At 48.5% G+C, this 13,707-nt stretch overlaps 1 protein-coding gene across 6 annotated transcripts in view; it reads left to right on the top strand.

The window, feature by feature from the left end:
• LOC111833678 (LIM and calponin homology domains-containing protein 1-like) overlaps positions 1 to 13,707 on the top strand; it is a 63,460-nt gene that overhangs the window by 19,240 nt on the left and 30,513 nt on the right. For all 6 annotated transcript variants that reach the window (XM_023792228.2, XM_023792219.2, XM_072697882.1 and 3 more), the window contains exons 2-3: positions 6,589 to 6,659; positions 11,157 to 11,226. In XM_023792228.2, coding sequence (XP_023647996.2) covers positions 6,589 to 6,659; positions 11,157 to 11,226 — 141 coding nt within the window. The remainder of the gene's footprint in view (positions 1 to 6,588; positions 6,660 to 11,156; positions 11,227 to 13,707) is intronic.

Genomic DNA, 13,707 nt, shown 5'->3' with positions numbered 1-13,707 from the left:
AATAGACGGTACTCTCTGAGGGTTCTGTCAATAGACGGTACTCTCTGAGGGTTCTGTCAATAGACGGTACTCTCTGAGGGTTCTGTCAATAGACGGTACTCTGAGGGTTCTGTCAATAGACGGTACTCTCTGAGGGTTCTGTCAATTCCGTAAATTTGGGGGTGAGGTGTGTCTCAGAGGCTTAGGGCTCTGATCCTGTGATTGGAAGGTCAGCAGTTCAAAAATCAGCCAAATCTTTATTGGGGCCTTGAGCCCACAATCTCCAGGGGCACCAGATAAATGGCCCCCTTTGTGCTCTGAACCAAAACCTCACCCTCGCCTCTGCATATGCGTGTGCGCCTCAAGTGGAGGAGCAAGGTGTGAAAACTGCACTGGCATCTCGTAATAAAGTTTAATTTCATGTCAAATTTGCCTGTTTATTGTCCAGACTGTAGCATAAACCATATCCTGGCTGTGAACATCGCCGTCATAGCTAGCGGTGAATGAATAGCATGTGTGAGATGCAGACGGTTATAAATGATCGAAGGATCTGGGGAAGCCACGTGGCCTGTGGCCCCGTCATGTGACATCTCGCCTCTCTCCCGTGCAGATATGTGTCTGGGTCCTCGTCAGTGACACCGTGCATGATGTGAAAAGGCTGCTCAGTCTGTCTAGTAACTTATCACTCCTTTGTCACTCACAAAGTAGCTTGACGTCCTGCATGTTTTAGGCCAGGTAATGATTTGTGTTGATCAGATGGATACAAGTTTGATTTATTCTACTGTCACTCATACAGAGCACTTAACAATGGCGGCTTTATGTATTCCGGAACGCCTGTGACTGGCAGCCTTGCACTTCGTGAGAAACATTCTCTCATTCTTTCAAATATTGTATGTTTATGTAAGGCTGTGTTTCGTTGCAGCTATGGAAATGCCCGTAAGCGAAGTGAAAGATTACCACATTGGATTAGGTAAACTTCATTGATTCTTGAAATAACTGAGGGCCTTCAGGAGCGACATCATAAACTGCGTGATCGCCGTTTTAGTTAGCATTGTGAGTCGCAATGCCCTGACCCACCACATGGGGCGCCGTGGGCCAAGGTGGCTGGCCTTTATGTAAGATGGCCACAAAAGGCAGACATCATTTATTACTTTACCTCAGCATGTTTTTTATATTTAGATAATTTCCTTTAACATTTCCAAGCAATCTATGTCATTAACATGTGCTTCCACTCCTAAAGAAATTGGTGATCCAGGAAATGTTCTGCAGGCGTAGTCGTCCCTGACACGTGCTGCAGCAGCCTGTGCGTGGCCCTGCTCTCCCCCATGACAGAATGGAACGTCGCACCTCCTGAATTCCCTGCCTGACTTCATTAGATTTTCTTTCCTCCCGGAATCTGGCAGCTGAGCGCGTCCCGAATCACGTTCCTCTCGCACATGCGAGCGATATTCCATTCTGGAGATACGTGCTTCGTACCTCAGCTGCTCAAACTTTCCTCTGGACTTTTATAGATGGCAAGTGTGTGATTCCCAATCAGTAAAAGCGGAACGGTAGGATGCTGCCTGCACTCACCAGCTCTGTGGCTGCTCTTTGGGCGGTGATGTATGGGTCAGTGATCGGAAGGTCACTGGTTCAAATCCCAAAGCCGCCCTACTGATGCCTCCATTGGGCCCTTGAACAAGGTCCTTAATCCCCAACTCCAGGGGCCCCCAAGCTTGCTCTCGCCTGTCTGTGTGTCTCACAGAGAGCAAGAGGGGATGGGTAAAAATATTTATCCATGTGGGGAAATAGTCAAGCATCGCTGTTCTGTAATGAACCCATCAGGACAGATGTTTTAACAAGTTACTTGGTTTGTCTTGTATCTAACACACTGTATTTTTTGAGAAAGCAAGGTCAACCAGTGTCTGGGTCAATTGTGGGTCAAGGGCCCAACTGTGAAATCAGTCTTTTAACCCAGGGATTTGAATCAGCAACCTTCTGATTACTAGCACAGTGTCCAGTGAACCACACGCCTCCCACAGTGTCAGACAGTAGTTAAACCGTGCAGATTGACTGGGCTCCAGAACCCATGATGTAGTGACAGCAGCCCCTTTACAGGAACACGTATCAAAAGCCTCCGTGTCACTGGGAATTACTTTGTTTCTTTGATGAATGGTTTGTTTGGCCGCCGGATAGTTTATTTGTTCCACTTTGACCACAAGAATGTGTAGTTGCAGCGATTTCAGACCAATCAGAAAGGCTGGTTTGTTTGGAGTCCTGTTTACGGCAGCGAGTGTCTGCTGAGGGTGAGGGTGAGGGTGCTTTGCTGTTCCCGGTGTGATATGAAACGCAAGGCGCCGTGGAGGAGCAGCCCCCTTTCATCTGAAAGAGGCTCCATTTTCTTCTGAAAGCCTGCTGATTGTTTAGAAGTTTAGGAAACGGTATGTCTGCAAAGAGGGGTTCACTCCATGGGAACTGCAAAGGAACAAATTCCTCAGCCTAATTGGGTCACTGGAAGAACGCAAAGCACTGTTTGTGAAATAAACTCCTCAGACAAAAAGCTACTGTAGATGTGGACGTGACCGTCCTGGCCTCCATCTTGATTGGGGACCAAAATACTTGTGCAGTCACAAGAACATATTAATACTGTAGTTTAACCTGCCACTCTGGGTAACCTCAAGCAGCTCCTGGCTTGGGCAAAGTCGGCCTGCAGTTCATGGTTCTGCCAGTGGGGGCAATAATCTCCCCAGCACAAGTCCAGCACTTACAGAGCACCTATTATGATCAAGGCATAAATGTAAATATGGCAATTCTGTTTCAGTTCACTATAGACTAGTTAAAGGATGCTGGGATTGTGTCGCATTTATCCCACGTGCCACTTGTACTCAAACGTGTTATATAAAATTAATTGCGTTGTTGTTGTCATAGGAATCGGCCTCCTAGACAATACCACCAACTGAGATTTGCTTTTGGGTAATACACACCCATAGCAAGCGCGATGGGGATTTGACCCTTACCTTTATCCACTAAGCCATCATGCTGCGAGAGGGGGATTTGACCCTCACCCCTACCCACTAAGCCGTCATGCTGCCAAGAACTCTCTGTATTAATCATGAATTATCTGCTCATGGCTAGTCATGGTGCTGAGGTTTAGATGTTTATCTGTGATCAGCTCCGCTATTCCAGTCTCACTGGGTCTCCTTCACACCAGCGCTTAGGGCTCTGAGCCAGGCACCAGCGATTATGGGCCGAGAACCCACTGAGTCGGTGCGAGACATATCAGGTGGGATGGAACCCCTTATCCCCAAAGTGAGACCAGCTTTCCTCTTCGTTAAACACAGAAACACTGACAGCCGTATTGTTAGTTAGGTGGGGGTGCTGTGTGGCTCTCTGGGTTAGGATGCTTTGCCTGTGATCGGAAGGTGGCTAGGTCGAATCCTAGTGTCACCAGTGTAATTTCACCTTTGGTCCCCTGATCATGACCCACATTTCCTCCAGCTGTCTGGATAAGTGTCTGCTAAATAACTGCAGTGACTGTGGGTGTGCTGTGCCCTCTCTGCCCATCCGTGGAGATGTGGGCGGGTGTGGGTGAAGATGTCCGACAGCACGGCGTGGCCCGTCCCTGGAGGGGGAAGGTGTGGCCTGTCTTGCTTGTGCAAGTGGCCGTGAAGGAGAGAGCATCTGCGGGCCAATGACGGGGCCATTAATGTATCTGACGTGCCTTTTCTGGGGCAGTAGATAATGAGAGAACCTGCACTCCCTCTCACCGTGGCCTTGACTGCCCCCTACCTGCTGGGAGGGCTAATACCGGCGCTTCATCAATGGCAGCTTACAGCTGTCAGCATCCCGTGCCATCGGCAAGTCCCCGGACTGTAGCGGCATGCCCGTGGATGATGCCCGGCTATCTTCATGCTTTCTCTGGTCAGTAGCTGGAAGTGTAGATTGTGATGGTGGTGTTAAGAACTGAGGGAGACAGTAGAGTCCAAAAGCAGTAAAACTGCCTGTCTGAAGGACTGTGAGTGTGGAATAAGGCACATTTGCATGGGGCCCCACATGGTTTGGGGGGCCCCCTGTTGACCACAAACAGTCACTGCACCAACCCCCACCCCCAGCCAGGTGGAGGTGCAGCTGGGTGTTGGTGTCTGATGTTTTTTACTCTCCATCTGGTGACCCCGTCTTTATACCGGCTCCTGTCTCCGGAGAGACGCATGACAAGAGGGACCCAAAAGGAGTGAGAGTGGATGACTTAATGTCTCTGGGTTTTTGTTCCGCTGCTGTGCCCCAGCCAGAACCTGAATGCGAGATGGGAGTCGCAGACGTTCCGGATGTGGGTTAAACGAGAACATCAGCCCACCCGGCATTTCGGAAACCTGAGGTACACATACTGGCATCTCTCAGGACTGAAACAAAAGCAGCCTGTCATACAAGCAGACCTCATGGATACATGAAGCTAAGCTTATTACCTGAATCGCTTCCGAATTTCTTGCATATCCACTGCAGGGCAAACTGTGAACTTCTGGAAACGGTGTGTGGGTTTTCCCTGCATTTCATCCTGGAACGCAGTGTCATGTCACATCAGGAGGCCCGTACCGTCAGCCGGCTTCGCTGGGTAATACTCAGCCATGCAGTGACAGGTGCAAGTCAACCATTTCAGCACTGGCACACTGACAGACAGCTGCTCTACTTGGACAACTGCTCTGCAGGAAGCAACAGCAAATTTAATATAAACTCCAGAGTTCACATATATTTTACTTGAAACAGGAGAGAAACTTTCAGTCCCAAGGAGAAGTTTGTAAGGCATAAGGTCACTTCTCCGTACGGAATCGAATCCTGGTTTTCCACATAATATGCAGAGACACTAACCACTATACTAACAAGGAAACAATATCAGTAGTTTTTTCATGAAAATAACCTACACATGCTTAATTTTCAACCAACAGTAGTTCTTCCATGTCACAAGTGGTATTTCCTTGTTTATGGTGGTAACAGCTCATGTTACAGATGATGAACTTGGGTAAACGACACACCGATCTGCCCACAGGCCACCGTTAAACTTTAAACTGCCGTTCAACGTCTATTTTGGTTGATGGTTTTGCTGGGCACTCCAGAAATGGTGTTACTGGTAAACATTCTTATCTAATTGTGTCCTTCTGAATGCAGATGTGTGAATAATGACTTAAAAAAATGGACAAACTAGTTTCAAAGCAGCTTCCAAAGGTAGCAGCAAATACATGCTTTTGTGTGTTTTATGTTATTTTGTTAGTTAATCTCCAACTTATCAGGGGATATTTTACTGCTGCTCTGCTGTACATTTGGATATTTGTACAAGTATTTCTCTGTACAGTAGTGTGGTGTGGATGACACAACTGGGGATAATATAAAGGAGGAATTTATAAGTGCAGGTTAGGGCCTGGTGTGTCTGGGAATGCTCTGGAAGGGCCCCAGATCTTCTCAGACGACAAATGAAAACAGGAAGTCTGCAAAAGCAGGGACTGGGGGAAGAGAGACCCTGTCATCTGCATCCAAGTCTTAGATTTGCCCCAATTAATGGCCTCGCTGATGTTACTCTGTAGGTCCTGTGCGCATGTTTTATGGAGAAGATGTAAGCGGCTTATTAGAAAATAAGACTATAAGACTGTAGAGCAGAAAACGGGAATCTGTTTGTTGGGCCCACAGTGGGATGACCTGAGCACCAAAGTGGGTCACGTCGCAGTGTGTTTCACTGAAGAGCCTGCACTTCAAACTGTGAGTGTTGAGAAGTGCGTTGTTAAGGAACCACACAGATCAAAGCGACGTGTTACTGCCTTTAATGTATGAGAGATAGATCGACTGCGTGTACAGACACGAGAGGACCCAACTGTCACTGACAGAAAATGATTGGTTTCGGGAGGGAAAAACATTATGAGCACAGATCAAGCAGAGGTTCACTTTCACTGCAACTCAACACGCATCACGCTGTCAACAAACGGCGATTAGAGGGAGTGTTTGCGCTCACCTTTCCTGGGCTCTGCTGCCAGAGATTCCTCCATCAGTATGCATCAGAGACCCTGGGGCTCATCTAGGACAATGATTCTCAACAGTTGGGAGGCAACTCAAAAGCAGATCGCGGGGCTGTTTTTTGTTGGGTTGAGTGTGTGGTCATGAAAAAACTGTTAGATATTTTTGTTTTTTAACAGTTTATGAAGACATCATGCTACTGTTTACTGTCCTATTTACAATTACCCCATTATTTTTTTGTGAAATACTTTTGGTTCAGAGTGAAACGTCATGACTTGATTGTGACTTAATTACCAAGGAAAATGTCGGTCATGAGGATAAACCAGCTGAGAACCATTGATCTAGAACAGGGGTGGGCAATCTTATCTGCAAAGGGCCGGTGCGTATGCAGGTTTTTGGGATAACCTGTAGGTCAGCTGTTCAAACCCAGGTGTGAGGACTCTTCAGCCAATCAGTCCTCTAATTAGTGACCTAATTAGAGAGTTGCAGCGAAAACCCGCATACACACCGGCCCTTTGCGGATAAGATTGCCCACCCCTGATCTAGAATGTTCTTCTGAACAAGCTGGTTGGATAGCATGTGGTAATGGTGGTGTGGTCTGAGATATCTTCTTTGTTTCTCTTCGCATTGCAGGCAGTCACCGGCCGGCGTTTCGCAGACAAGGACTTCCGCGGTAGCCTGGGAAATGGCATCTTGCTCTGCGAGTGAGTCCGGGCCGGCGTTCCACCCCGGGAAGACGCTTCCTGGGGGCAGTGTGATCTCTCTGGAGCTTTATAAGTCATGCTACTGTGGCCTTATCCTTCAGGGCTGAGAAATGTGCCCTCGTCAACACTAAGGTCGCTTCAGAAGTTAACGGTTTGATGGGGATTTCGCCACAACAGCAAGTTCACTTTGGGCTTGGATCAGTAATCGATTTTTGCCCGTATTCCTAAAAACGCAGCGGCGCAGGCGGCTTGGTGGCTCAGTGGGTGGCGCTGTTGCCTTGTACCTTTAAGGTGTGAATCTTACCCCTCACTTGGTATGTGGTTCAATTTCCGGTTATTTTTATATAGCGCCTTTCTCAAGGCACCTTTACATGCTTGTGTTGTGATACATTCCTGAATCGTTTATACAGGACAACATCAGAGAAAAGGGGAAGACAGCAGCAACGGCAGCCATCTTTTACATATTCACCCAGTGCTGAGCTGGATTTCTCCCAGTGTGATGAGTTATTAAGTGCAGTGCACTTGTGTGTCATCTGGGGTGTTCCTCGGCTGCTGATACGGGCACCAGACCCCTCCTGGACCCTACGCCCGATAAATCACTGTGTGCACCACAGTGGGTTAACAGACTCTGTGCCTGTGATCGGATGGTTGCTGGTTCAAATCCCGCGGCTGGCTGACTGATTTTGCCGTCGGGCCCCTTAGCAAAGACCTTAAGCCAGGGATCGTTTGAGAGAAAATGAATTTCACTTTGGATGAAAGCCTCTGCTAAATTAATAATTATTTTTTTTAAATGGAAGATGGATGCTTGTAAAGATTGGGGTGACCTGCTTAGCTCTCTTGGTGAGTGTGGGGAAGGTGTACCCCACTGCACTGGGAAGGTGTACCCCACTGCGCTGGGAAGGTGTACCCCACTGTACTGGGAAGGTGTACCCCACTGCACTGGGAAGGTGTACCCCACTGCACTGGGAAGGTGTACCCCGCCAGTCAAAGGTGAAAGTCCCAAACTGAAATGATAGTGTGATTCCCTCTGTCTTTTAGTGTTGTCTGCAGGGTCGTAAGACCTGGGGGGGTGCAGGGGATCAGTGTACCCCCACCAATTTAATTTGGCTTCATTCATCCCCGTAAAAATCAGACCTTTACATTTAAAGTATTAAATTGTGCCCCCCACCAATATCAAACTCCCTTCTGTGCTTGTTTGCCTGGTCGTCCTCCATGCAGCAGCTGAACTTAGCGCCAGTTTTCTTGACCTTTCACTGATTTGCCAGAATTAATTTCTCAAGGATTTGGCAGCGGAGGCTGTCTTGGGGTTTGTCCGTCTGTTTCCTGTAAAATGCCTCATCGGACGATCAGCCTAAGTGTGGGAGCCGTGGTGAGTCTCGCTTGCTGCATGAAGCTCTCCACACACCAAGGCCACGAGGACCTTAGATGTCCTTCACGAAGCTGCTGCTGAAAGGGTCATTATAGACAACATCTGGACTGTTAACCAGTCACTGTCCTTCATGGTCTGTTCTCGCAATGTTCTGAGCCGTCATGACCATCTATCTTCCACAACTGCTTCCCGGGCATGGGTCACCCGGAGCCTATCCCATAATTTATTGGGCACGAGGCTGGGGAACACCCTGTACAGGATGCCAGTTCATCACAGGGCTCATAGTCAACAACTACAGGGAATTTATAAACTGTAACCCGCCAAGTGGGGAAAATCCAAATAAAACGTACAGACTCTGCCCGCAGAGCGCAGGGTGGGTACCGAACCCTCTGAAACGCTGACCTTCCTGCCTTGGTCAAAACACTTGCCGTACAAAGCATGCAAGAAGTTCCTTCCTGTGTGTACAGCTCGTCAACAATCTCAGCAACCCCCCCTGTCCTTTTCACAGCCTCACTGGGCTCCCGTTTCTGCGCCCCGCTTAACTGGCCCCCCTCTGGCCCCGCCTGGGTGTCCCGACGTATGGGACAGATCCTGTCTTTTCCTGAAACGATGGAAGGGATTTGGAACGACAGAGGCGCCCTCTCTGTCGCGGCGAACGGCCCAATGTCGCTCTCATCGCTCACGGGAAGGAGGACGTCCAGCACAAAGCCGGACATTTCCTCTGGAGCTTCAGACAATTTTGTTAAAAGCTCTGTTTAGTCGTAGTTTCATTCAGAGAAGTTTTTTAAAGTAGTTTGTAGAAGCTAAACGTGATGTTTTGAATATTGGAGAAAAGTGGTAAGTTTCAATTCAGTTTAATTTATTGTTATGTAGTATCTTTCATAAAACAGTTGCCCCAAAGTGCTTTACAGGAGTGTGGGGCGATACATTTATTAGGGCATAAAGATTAAATGCTTTGTGATACAGGCGAAAAAAGGAAGCCGTAAGCATCCAGAGTCTCCTGTAATTCCTCTCGCCGACGACGGTCGGATCCATGGACTCGTTCGCTGGCCAAGTCACCAACCTGACCCCAAATCCGAGTTTTTTATTCCCGGCGCCGTTTTCACACGCGCCCGCGCTGATGGAGACACACCAACCCGCCCCGGCATGTCCCCGCAGCCCTTAGGTCACGATCCCAGTTCATACTTGACGAAAATACCACGTTAAGCTTTTAATTGCATTTGCCTGAAATGAGACATTACGCATAACAAACACAAAATGAGACGCAAGATAATGGCCTTTCGATGCGTACAGTAAATGACATGTAATACGTATGAGCTTTTACCTTCTGTGCTGTCACTGTGACTCTTATGTGTGATTTTTGCACGGATTGTTGTCCCTGCAGTCTGATGGATTGGCATCCTGTCCACGGTGCTGCCTTGGACACACTCATCTCCTCTCACCACGTTTAGACCAAACCTTTATGGAAGATCAGTTGATGCGCGGCACAGGTCCATATTCACTTCGTTTCAGAAACGGCAACATAAAAAGCATTGAGGAACAAAGCTGGGTTTTGCTCTGGAGACGTCGTGGTCCTGATGGACCGGCTGTCCGTCTCCAGGGGCGGACGAGGTCATCTGCAGCCCTCAGCGGGTGCGTCCGTTCGGACCGCTGGGCCCGATTCACTCACTTCCTCTGATTTAATGCTATGAATTTAAGAAACAGCTCATCGCGTGTTAATTTTGGTAATCGTGTTTCATAACTCCCCTATGGGCTGTTTCCCAAAAATAAAAAGGGCTTCCTGAAATGCATTCCAAGGTTAAAATCTGACGTCTGTTTCCACGCAAGCGATCTAGAAGTTTCTGTACAGAACCACGGCCCGGATGTGATCTCACGAATATGAAATGTGGGCACAGGTGCCAAACGTATCTGCAAGTCGTGCCCACCTCCCCGTCTCCGTGGCGATGGCGAGGTGTGTGCGATGATGGCATCCCGGTGAAATTGGACCCGGCTGCCCCGCCCACCTCCTTGTCAAACATGCCATTTTTTGGTCCTTGTGTTATTTCGTGTGTTGTCACTTGGCTTGTCACTCTACGCCCTATAATTACAAACTGCTGTATTTTGTTTCATTCGATTAGTCTCGTTCGTCAGGCCAGAAAAGCTGAGACAATTTAATTGGGTTGAGCGTATCCGTGGTGATTTCCCAGAGCCGTCCGGAGCTGAGGGAGGTGTCGACTCGCTGGGAAGGGATTTTCATTCTGATCCGAGGAAGCTGTTAAGGAGATGTGATTCTCACTGGAGCATTCCTGTCTGTTGTGGGCGAAATCTCTGCATCCGTGTTTCTCTGGATCCATCTAGTGCTGATTCCATCTCTTACCAATGGATGGGAGCGTACTGAGCAGTGGTGTTTAGCAGCACTCAAACCCTGCTGGCCAGAAATAGTCACTACACTAATTATTAAATAAATGCCTTCCTTATTTAAGAGACGCTGAAGTCTCATGTTCTGCTACCCAGCTAGCTAGCTACAATCTTCTGACTCTGCCTGCGAGCTGTTTCATTTTTGAAACTGTGGGGGTGGTGGGGGGGGGGGACAGTTTGAGCGGAGCACCAGAAACACTAGACCTGTCCCTGGGCAGAATGGTGACGACATGAATTAAGTTTCCAGGATATGAAATGTTCAGATAAAAGCAGGGGCTCTGCGGGAGGCTTGGGAGCCTTGGCCTCTGTGTTTGTTAGCTCTTTTTTTTTTGTAAAAGGGATAATTCAGTGCTTTTTCCCACAGATATCCCCCCTCCCCGCCCCCCACCCCCAGCATCACTCGTTAGCAGCGCTCATTAGCGTATCAGCAGCGCCGCGCCGCACAGAGAGAAACAGGAGACACGCTGTGCTTTCAGGAGTGCGGCCCGTGTCTCTCTCTCCCGGCACAGAGAGAAAAGTCTCCAGGTTTCCGTTCAGGAAATCCCCCCCAGCCCCGTCCCCACCCCCCCTTGCTGATTTAAGCCTTGGAACTGGACGTTGTGGGAAGGAAATGCAAAAAAAAATACAAATAATAAACCACGTAAAGACATGAAGGGCAGTGCCCGTTCGGGGTTACGGTGGTTCAGATAGCGCCAGGTCCTGCCAGCCTGAGACCCCTGCTTTCCCCACAGGCTGTTGAACGCCGTCAAGCCCGGCCTGGTCAAGAAGATCAACAGGCTTCCCACGCCCATCGCGGGACTGGTGAGTGTCCCCAGCCACGCTTTCCACTCTTCTGTCTGCTTTCTGCTTCGTCCCTGTGCTGGTTTTTATTCCCTAATGTACATTATACGCTTTACTGCCATGTTTATGGGCCTTTGGCCTCCAGAGGGCCAATAATCTCCCCTTTCATGTACTAATTATTGTGAATTTACTATTTCCATGTAATAGAATTCCCTCGGTGTTCTGTATCAGACGGCGACAGATGCCTCTCTTTCTGCTGTGTAGCAGAGTCCCTTTTGGTCCTGGGGGGGGGACAGATTTATGGAGTGAGTGTACAGTTTGCCCCTCCTGCCGCTCGTGTTGCGTCGTTTTCGTGGGACTCCTTCAGACCGTCTCCGGGGTCATTTCGGTCCATCCTTGAGCGGTTCTTCGAAGGACCCTGTGCTGCGCTGATGTTATCAGAGAGGACAGAGGATTGTTGACTGTTATTACAGCAAAGCTCATCCAAGTCACACAACTCAGTTGGTCACACATTTTTTATATTTTATAGGGTTTCATATCTCAGTGAAAGTCAGAAAAACAGAAAGTTCACTGACCCAAATAAAAAATAAAAAAAAAACTATGAGAAAATGTTTCGTTGAAGCGATCATGGTCTTGCCATCCGACTTGGAGTCACAGTAATTTGCTAAATAAATAAATTAATTTTGTTTTAATTTCCTGCTGGAATGGGTGTCTGTCTGACCCTGTTTATGTCAGGATTGGTACATTCAGGGGCTCACAGATCCATATGCTAGTTCCAGTTGTAATTAGCCTTGATTAATACATATTCCTATTTACATTTACAAGTGTAACTCTAACACATAATTAGCGTAACACACACATTTATAGGAATTATATATATTCCTCAGCTAATATATTTGGGTTTACTTTCGGTCAGCCGACAGCCCAATCAAGAGTAATTAGTGCCTCATTTATAATGAATTAAAAGAATTTATAATTTTTATTTGGTGATCAGTGGTCATTGTCAACACAGTACAGCACACAGTGCACAACAACGAAATGTGTCCTCTGCATTTAATGTGACAATGTGACATAGCAGGGGGCAGCTAATTCAGCACCCAGGGAGCAGTGCTTGGGGGGCGGTACCTTGCTCAGGGTACCTCAGTGGTGCCTTGCTGGTCGGGGATTCGAACCTGCAATCTTTCAATTACAATTGCGCTTCCCTAACCATTAAAACACCTCTGCCCACAAAAGCCAATATATCCTCTGCACCTGAGGCTTGGAATCACTCGCCCCCGCTCTTTGTGTTTCTTTTGGGGGGGGGGGGTGCTCCTCACCTGGCTGTGCCAAGTCAGGGCTGGAGGCCCCAGAATCGCAGCCCATGCAGTTCCGCGCGCACCGTCGCCTCTGTGACGCACCCCCCTGAACCCGAGTTCCGCGTTCCAGCATGTCCGGCCACCCCGCCCGGTGTTCAGAACACCGCTTCCTGCACACGGCACCCCCCCTTCGCTGCCCTCCGCCGTGTCGTAATGCTTTATGTAAGTGTTGGCGAGCCGCCTCGTCGATCTCAGCGGGCCCCTGTTTTCTTAGAGGGAGTTTGACACGCCCCGCATCCTGAGATTGTCACGCCGCTTTATGGCCCCGTCGGGCCCTGGGCCCCTTAAGACGCACAGAAGCAGAGGCGCATTAACGTGTTAAAAGCTGTTTGGGCTGTCAGAGCCCCCCCCCCCCCCCTGCTGTTTTCTGCTGTAGACTGGGGTGGGGGGACAGCCACAATAAAGAGATCTCGACTTACAGGTACCTCGATAGAAAATTTTTTAAAAATGTAAAAAGAATTGTTGATCGGGGTCGGGGGGGGTGATGGGGGGAATTGGCTTGGAAGTAAAAATACATGATAAGTCTCATTTTGTTTTCCAATATTGGACAATCCCGTAAAATATGGGACAGGTGGCAACTCCAGGTTTAAAATTCAAAACAAGGATAGTTGAGACCCTTTTTAGTGGAGGCCCCTGGGCTTCGGCCTGGGTAACCCCGTGCATTAAATCACCCACAGCAAAAAGCATGACCCACCCCCCCCCCCCTCCTTTGGGGGTTCGTGAGAATCTTTGTAGCCCTGTTTGTCTGGAATTAAATCAGAGAGATATGCTCCTAGTGCACGATTAGACGGTTTATTTTTGTGTAAAGACTTGTTTCCTTACTTCTGACCGAAGCTAGTCCTGATCCATTTTTCCGGACACTGTTTGTGTGAATCTTATTGGAGCCCCTGCTGGTGGTTCCTGGAGGGTGTTGGGATGGTAAGGTGCAGCGCTGGGCTGTAATGGAACAGCGCTGCTAGGGAGTTTGCATTGGCACGGTGCTTCCCTGGTACAGCTAATTTGCTAATCCAGCGTTAGCCACCCAGGTGAGTGGAGATAGTCACATGACTGCAGGAGCAATAAATTAATCTTTTAAAGTCCTAAAGCTCCCCCAGCTGTTGGTATAACACAAGGATAAAAAGTACCTGTTACCTCACTTTGTGGGCTA

Source organism: Paramormyrops kingsleyae, chromosome 12, assembly GCF_048594095.1.
Source record: "Paramormyrops kingsleyae isolate MSU_618 chromosome 12, PKINGS_0.4, whole genome shotgun sequence".
Lineage (NCBI taxonomy): Eukaryota > Metazoa > Chordata > Actinopteri > Osteoglossiformes > Mormyridae > Paramormyrops > Paramormyrops kingsleyae.
Note: the sequence above shows the minus strand (reverse complement) of the source record. Positions and strands in the feature narration are given on the sequence as shown.